Below are 7,470 nucleotides of genomic sequence, written 5' to 3' on the forward strand. Positions count from 1 at the left end.
TTAGGCAAGTTTAAATGAGGCCGGAACAACAAACAACAATTCCGGAAAATCCCCATGTGCATATTTTAGATTTGGTACTGTTCTGCCATAAACGCAATTTTAATGTTGTTAAACAGCAAAATAAAGTGCACCATGTTAATCTATGCATTTTTCTACCCCATTTACATATAAAGTTTATTAAATTCCGAGTTACGGTTAATTAGTTATGGAATAAATCATTTTAACATGGCATTCGAGCAAAATTAAACAAACATCATTTTAAGTATTTTAAACATGGATGCAAGTAGCATATTATGAAACTAGATAAAATTCTAAGCATTTTTCATATATAGATTAATTAAATCTGATGCATGATTAATTAGTTATTATATGCATGAACTCAAGGGGTTTTCTGTAAAACAGACGTTCCTGGGATAATAGCTAAAATCACAAATCTGGAAAAAAAAACACATCGGGCTGAAATCTGGGCGGACTGGGGCGCTAACCATGGGCCAGGCCCAGTCGGTGGAGAGGCCCCGCAGGCCTACCACGACCTTGGCACTGCTGGGCTGATGCGGGTGAAGGGCGACGTGGTCAACGCAGAAGAAGCAGAGCCCTCGCCGCGGTTGCGATGTAGAGGACGCAGGGAGCGGGACTTGGCCCTGGCGTCTCCTGCGATGGCCGGCAGCGAGCAGAGCTTGGCAAGGCGGCGACCGAGGCGACGAACTGGAGGAGGTGCTCGGGCGGCTCGGCGGCTTGGCGAGGGGAGAGGTCAACGCGGGCGTTTGTCTCCTCGTTCGATGCAGGGGGCTGGGAGGATGCGTCGCTGCAGCTGAAGCAGAGGCATCGCCGGCGGCGGCGGCGGGGACGGCTGGATCCGAGCAAGAGGCGTCGAGGGAACCGATGGCGAGGTGCAGGCAAGGCGAGGTCGGCCTGATCTGGGGCTTGGAGGAGCTCCCATGGCTGTCCATGGCGGGGCTGACGCAAGGAGCAGCGACGGCACCAGGAACTTGGCGACTCCGGCGACGCAGAGAGGCAGGGAACGCCTAGACCCGTGCGACGGCGCCATGGGGAGGATTCGGTGCTGCGTTCCTGGTTCACAGAGACGGAGAGGGAGAGCTGAGAGTTTCACCGAAGGAAAGAGAAAGGGGAAGGGAGCAGGGGTGGTGAGGACTACCTGCTGGTGCTGCTCACCGGCGGGACGACGGCGAGGGCGGAGCAAGGCGATGACGAGGAGACGGACTCCGGCGAGGACAGGCGCGAGCTCGGGCTACAGATCGACGGGACTTGGGTCTCGGAGCAGCGGGGCGGCGGCCATCCATGGCGTCGGGCAGGGAGGCCCACGGGCGGCGAGGTCGGCGAGTGGACAAGGCGCAGGAGAGTAGAGGGCCTGCGAGGCGGCGTAGCGAAGCAGACCCCAGCGCGGGTCTTCAGCGACAGAAGGCGAGGCCGGAGGGCGGGTCCGTCCAGGAACAGGGCGGAGGCGAGCTGGGCGTCGCGGCGATGAAGACCATGGCGACGGCGCTGGTCTTCCGACGGCGAGGCGAGGAGGAGCATGACACAGGGGCTCGGGTGCTGCTGCTCATCGCCGGCGGGGAGGCACGGCTGGCTGCGCAAGATGGAGGCGCACGGGAGGAGGTGAGGTGCGACCAGCGGGCGGAGGAGACGGAGCCGAGCGCTCCTGCTCGAGGTCTCGGGCAGACGAACTGCAGACACGCGCGGTGGCTGCGGGATGGATGGATCTGGCTGGTGGTATGCTTGATGGGGAAAACGAGGAAGGTGGAGAAGGTGTGGGCGGCATGGGGATTGATGGATGGGACATCTCCCTAAAATTTAGGGTTTGGTCTGATTTGGTTAGGGGCTGCCCACTATATATAGTAGGTGGCTAATATGAGAGGGGATTAGCCCCTAGATTTTTATCGGACGGCTTCGGGTGGTCTAAACAAAGAACGGATGATGTTTAGGAGAACTCGGGATTGTTCCGGACCCACTGGTCATGACCATGCGGTTCGGGGAAGTTTTTGGACAAGGCAGCGAAGAGTGTGGGTTGCGCGGAGAGGTTATGCGGCCATACAAGAGGGAAGCAAAACCCGGTCGATCTGAGAAAGGACATCGAGATGAAGGAGAAGCGGCACTATGAACGGATGCAAGTTTTATGAAAAACATGAGAATGCAATGCTCATGATGACATGATGAAATGCAACAAACAAATAAATACACACAATGATAACGAAAAAAATATGGAAGCCGTCTGGAGCGTCGGTCTCGGGGCGTTACACCCGGCGCGCCACCACGTCGCCGGCCCACCCGCCCCACTGCCCCGACCGCCCCATTGCTCCGGTGAGTTTTTTCTTCTTCTGTTTTTTCATTTTTTTGCTGTTTAATTGTTAGTGATAGATTTAGTGCTAGATATGTGTTATATAGTGTTAGTGTTAGAAGAAAAGAAGTAGAAGAAAAAAGAATATGTAGAAGAAAAGAAGAAGAAGAAGAAAAGAAGTAGAAGAAGTAGAAGAAGAAGAAAAGAAGAAAAGAAAAGAAGTAGAAAAAAGATGAAAAAAGAAGAAGAAGAAAAGAAGTAGAAGAAGAAGAAAGGAAGAAAAGAAAAGAAGTAGAAAAAGATGAAAAAAGAAGAAGAAGAAAAGAAGTAGAAGAAGTAGAAGAACAAGAAAAGAAGAAACGAAAAGAAGTAGAAAAAAGATGAAAGAAGAAGAAGAAGAAAGGAAAGAAGAAGAAGAAGAAGAAGAAGAGAAAGAAAGAAGAAGAAGGATAGAAGGAAACACCCCGACCCCTGACCCCGACACCACACCCCGACACCCCGACCCCTGACCCCCTAACCCCGACACCCCGACCCCAACACCACACGCTGACACCCCGACCCCGACACCATACCCCGACACCCAGACCCCGACACCACACCCCGACACCCCGACACCAACACGACACCCCGACACCCCGACCCCCTGACCCCGACACCCCGACACCGACACCACACCCCGATACCCCGACCCCGACACGACACCCGACCCCCTGACCCCCTGACCCCGACACCCCGACCCCGACACCAGACCCCGACACCCCGACCCCGACACGTCACCCTGACCCCAAAACAGCACCCCAACCCCGACACGGCACCCCGACACCGACACGACACCCCGACCCCCGACACCTCCCGAAAAGGTGCTCTTTGGCCGCCCAGAGGCCGCCGGGGTCATATATTTGTGAATTATGAGTTAGGTCATATATTTTTCGATTTTGTTATGAAAAACATCATATATAATTGTGTTGATCGGGTAGGTTTAAATGTGCAGTTGTTTCATCGCTGCGAGGTTTGGTGTTCGGCGACCTCGCCGTGCGTTTGACAAGCTCTGCCCCTTCGTTCGTGGGTGAGCACAAATGACATGTCCTCCTCCACCATTAATTATTTGCTCTGTTCCGGTGTTCGTGCCGATGAAACTTGAGAGCTAGCTATATATGTGTCTTGAATCATCAGTATGCGTAACCAATATGTGTCTCCCGTTCGAAAGCGTTATAGTTATAAATACGTATGCATTTGCATATTTATAACCTTGATTCTTTCGAATTGTCCAACGCTATCCATGGACAGCCCAAGTATGTGTAGATTGGGTTAGTTTTCCCATATGCTTTGCTCCGGATCCGACGCATAAATTTTGTCAGTGCCTCCCCTGTTGTTCTCCGGGTACACATCCTCTCTGTTTATTGCAGAGACGTGTATCAGGAGAACAGCGGGGAGGTGCTGCCGAAATTTTGCGTCGGATCCGGAGCATAGCATGGGAAAATGAACCCAATCTACACATACTCGGGTGGGATTAGGACCTATCATTACCTATTAGAGTGTAGGTTGCATGGACGTAATAAAATTGACAAAGTAGATCAACTGATGAATATATACATGGTGAATTATATATATATTTGTTGTGTGTCCAGTAGCTCTGAAAGTCAAGATGAGTGATCGTGCGTGGATGTATACCGGTCACACTGGTCAAAACAAATGGAGCGCTGAATGGTTCACAAAAACCAAGGGGTTTGTGCAAGCCGCATTTGCAAATGGCCAGAGGAAAACCTGGTGCCCCTGTTTCCGGTGCGGCAATTGGGAAAAGAGGACAGAGGATGAAATGGGCAAACACCTGCAGAAGAGTGGTTTTACGCCCGATTATACGGTGTGGACATATCATGGTGAGTCTGCCCAACGTGACAGAGCTGAGGTGGATCGTCGTCGCACCGACGAGCATGGTACCGGGATGGAAAACATGGTGCAAGACTATGATGATGCTCGGGATTCGGATGAGGAGATGGAGGAATCTGCAAAGGCCTTCAATGAAATGTTGGAGTCTTCAAAACGTCCGCTCCACGAGCACACTGAGCTTTGTCAGTTGGATGCCGTCTCACAAGTAATGGCTCTGAAGGCTCAGTTCAACTTGGGCAGAGAATGCTACAACGCAATAATGACAGTATTTGGACGCTTTCTACCCAAAGGCCATGTAATGCCTGCAAACCTGTACCAGTCGGACAAAATCTTCCGTGCACTGAAGATGCCCTATGAGAAGATACATGCCTGTGAGAAAGGATGTGCCTTATTTAGGCTTGACTATGCGGACTTGAACTATTGTCCCATTTGCAAGTCTTCCAGGTATGTTGTGGTAGAAAACGGTATGGGTGAGAAGACACAGACCAAAATCCCCGTTAGTGTTCTTCGGTATATGCTAATCGTACCAAGACTTCAACGTCTTTTCATGGTCGAAGAGACGGCCAGACAGATGACATGGCACAAAACATGCAAAAGAACCGAACTAGATGCAGATGGGAATCTGATGATGGTACACACATCGGATGGTGTTGCGTGGAAAAAGTTTGATGAATTACATGTTGACAAAGCGGCAGATCCGAGGCATCCTCGAGTCGGCATCAGCACGGATGGGTTCAGTGCGTTTGGTATGACGGCAGCCCAATACAGTTATTGGCCCATATTTGTCTTTCCACTCAATCTCCCCCCGGACAGATTATGCAAAGAAAGAACATTTTCCTGGCGTTGATAATTCCAGGGCCCAACTATCCGGGGAAAAATATGAATGTGTACATGCAGCCGCTTAAGGACGAATTGCAAGAAGCCTGGGATAATGGGTTCAAGACATACGACGCCTATAGCAAACAGAACTTCATAATGCGTGTCTGGTACATGTACTCGACGCATGACTTGCTGGCGTATGCGCTATTCGTTGGCTGGTGTGTGCATGGAAGGTTCCCGTGCCCCACATGCAAGGGAGCTCTTGAGTTTCGTTGGCTTCAGGCCGGTCACAAGTTTTCTTGCTTCGACATGCATAGACAGTTCCTGGATCCTCGCCATAAGTTCAGGAAAGACAAGAAGAACTTCATCAGAGGTAGAGTTGTCAAAAACTCTGCACCACCTGCGTTGACAGGCCAACAGACCCTGGATCAGTTAAACGCTCTCGAGCCAGATCCAGAGCGTCCAGGGTACTTCAAGGGGTATAATTCTAAGCACGCCTGGACTCCGAGGAGGAACAAGAAGAGCCGGAACAAGAAGAGGTTACTGCTGCGGATGACCTGTCAATGCTTGACCGATTACGTAAAGGTGGCCTTCCACATGTCGATGCCACTGAACCCTATGAGCCCGTCATTGATTATAGTGATGATGATGATTATGCATTTATTGATGATAGTGATCGAGATTATTAGTAGTGTCAGGTATATATTTTTTTAGGTTGTACTTGATGATGAAACACTTAAGTGATATACATATTATTATTCATGTCGGTATTTTTTTATGTTGTACTAATTTCGTTTACTCTTTGTCATGGCAGGTGTTGAAAGATGGTGGGCGCTGGTAAGTTTCTTCTACTGTTTTGCTTAACAAATGCATAAAGACCTAGACTTAGCCTTATTTCCTCCAATATGTTTACCACAATGACCTAGAGTTAGCTTCTTTTCCTCCAAAATGACTTAATAAGCTTACTGACCTCCAAAACCATCCATTTTACCTAAGTTAGCTCTAAAACGATCTATACTTAGCTTTGTTTCCTCCAAAATGACCTAAGTTAGCTCTAGTATGCTTAGTTAACTAGGTTTGCTCAATAATGACATGTACTTGGCTTACTTATGTCAAAAATGGCATAATTAGCTTAGTTAGCTCATAAACAATCCATTTTACCTAAGTTAGCTCTAAAATGACCCGTTATACCTTAGTTAGCTCATAAATGATCCATTTTACCCAAGTTAGCTCTAATGACCCATTTTACCTAGACTAACTCCAAAATGATCCATTTTACCTATGTTAGCTCTAAAATGACCCATTTTACCTAGGTTAGCTCCAAAATGACCCATCTTACCTAGGTTAGCTCTAAAATGATGCATTTTACCCAAGTTAGCTCTAAAATGACCCATTTTACCTAGATTAGCTCATAAATGATCCATTTCACCTAGGTTAGCTCACAAACGATCCATTTTACCTAGTTTAGCTCCAAAATGACCCATCACACCTAGGTTAGCTCTAAAATGATGCATTTTACCAAAGTTAGCTCATAAACGATCTATTTCACCTAGGTTAGCTCATAAACGATCCATTTCACCTAACTTAGCTAAAAAATGATCCATTTCACCTAGGTTAGCTCCAAAATGACCTATCTTACCTAGGTTAGCTCTAAAATGATGCATTATACCTAAGTTAGCTCATAAACGATCTATTTCACCTAGGTTAGCTCATAAACGATCCATTTCAACTAAGTTAGCTCATAAATGATCCATTTCACCTAAGTTAGCTCATAAATGGCATATACTTCTTCTTCTAGTGACCTTTTTCGAACTTTCTTATTTGCCTTTTTGCAGTTTTCATTCACTTCACGGAAGCTAGCTTGCTATGATGGAGTGCTTGTTTTTTCTTTCATTCTCCTCTAGTATTCTTCTAGCTTGCTATGATGGAACTTGCTATGTTGATGGAACTTTGCATTGTAATATGTATGGATGGAATAATGTGTATGTGCAACTTGCTATGTATGAATGGATGGACCTATATATGTATGCACGATGAAATTTATGTGCTGTATATGTCATATGTTTGCTGTTAAATAGCCCTGTGAAATATATATATATATATATGTCATATATTTGCTGTGAAAATTGCTGCATTTAAAAAAAACAGAAAAAAGAGGCACCTTTGCCGTCAGCCGCTGATGGCAAAGGCGCCTTTGCCGTCCGCCGTGGACGGCAAAGAAGCCACGCGGCGGCCACCTGTGCTCCCTGGGAGCTGACCCATTTGGTCAGTTTGCCTACAGCGGCGGACGCCAAAGGCTTTGCCTACAGTGGTAGACAGCAAAGACTTGTCCCGCAGTGACGTCCAGCTGACGTCATTCGGCGGACGGCAAAGGCCGGATGCTCTTTGCTGTCAGCGGCGGACGGCAAAGGCTGCCGTTAGCCGCCTAATGGACTAACAACACATTTATTGCCGTCGGCCGTCGGCTT

General features: G+C 48.2%; 2 protein-coding genes across 2 annotated transcripts in view; one reads left to right on the forward strand and one right to left on the reverse strand.

Annotated features, from left to right (window-relative positions):
* LOC109777587 (protein neprosin) overlaps positions 1–1,826 on the reverse strand; it is a 39,087-nt gene extending 37,261 nt beyond the window's left edge. Inside the window, exons 1-2 of the mRNA XM_073496874.1 lie at positions 1,157–1,826; positions 486–1,071 (exon numbers count right to left, since the gene is read on the reverse strand). The gene's annotated coding sequence lies outside the window, so the exon portion shown is untranslated. The remainder of the gene's footprint in view (positions 1–485; positions 1,072–1,156) is intronic.
* On the forward strand, positions 680–7,077 carry LOC141021355 (uncharacterized). The gene is made up of 4 exons (XM_073496875.1): positions 680–2,319; positions 3,288–3,362; positions 5,817–5,839; positions 6,838–7,077. The coding sequence occupies exons 1-4, from the start codon at positions 2,169–2,171 to the stop codon at positions 6,904–6,906; spliced, it is 318 nt and encodes a 105-aa protein (XP_073352976.1). The 5' UTR covers positions 680–2,168; the 3' UTR covers positions 6,907–7,077.
* The last annotated feature ends 393 nt before the right edge of the window (positions 7,078–7,470 follow it).

This window comes from Aegilops tauschii, chromosome 4 (genome assembly GCF_002575655.3).
Source record: "Aegilops tauschii subsp. strangulata cultivar AL8/78 chromosome 4, Aet v6.0, whole genome shotgun sequence".
NCBI classification, from domain to species: domain Eukaryota; kingdom Viridiplantae; phylum Streptophyta; class Magnoliopsida; order Poales; family Poaceae; genus Aegilops; species Aegilops tauschii.

Excerpts from the sequence above, each read along its gene's own strand:
- LOC141021355 (XM_073496875.1), top strand. The coding sequence starts at position 2,169 with ATGATGAAATGCAACAAACAAATAAATACACACAATGATAACGAAAAA. Across the intron at positions 2,320-3,287 it reads CCGACCGCCCCATTGCTCCG|TTGTTTCATCGCTGCGAGGT; the intron begins GTGAGTTTTTTC and ends TTAAATGTGCAG. Across the intron at positions 3,363-5,816 it reads CTCTGCCCCTTCGTTCGTGG|GTGTTGAAAGATGGTGGGCG; the intron begins GTGAGCACAAAT and ends TTGTCATGGCAG.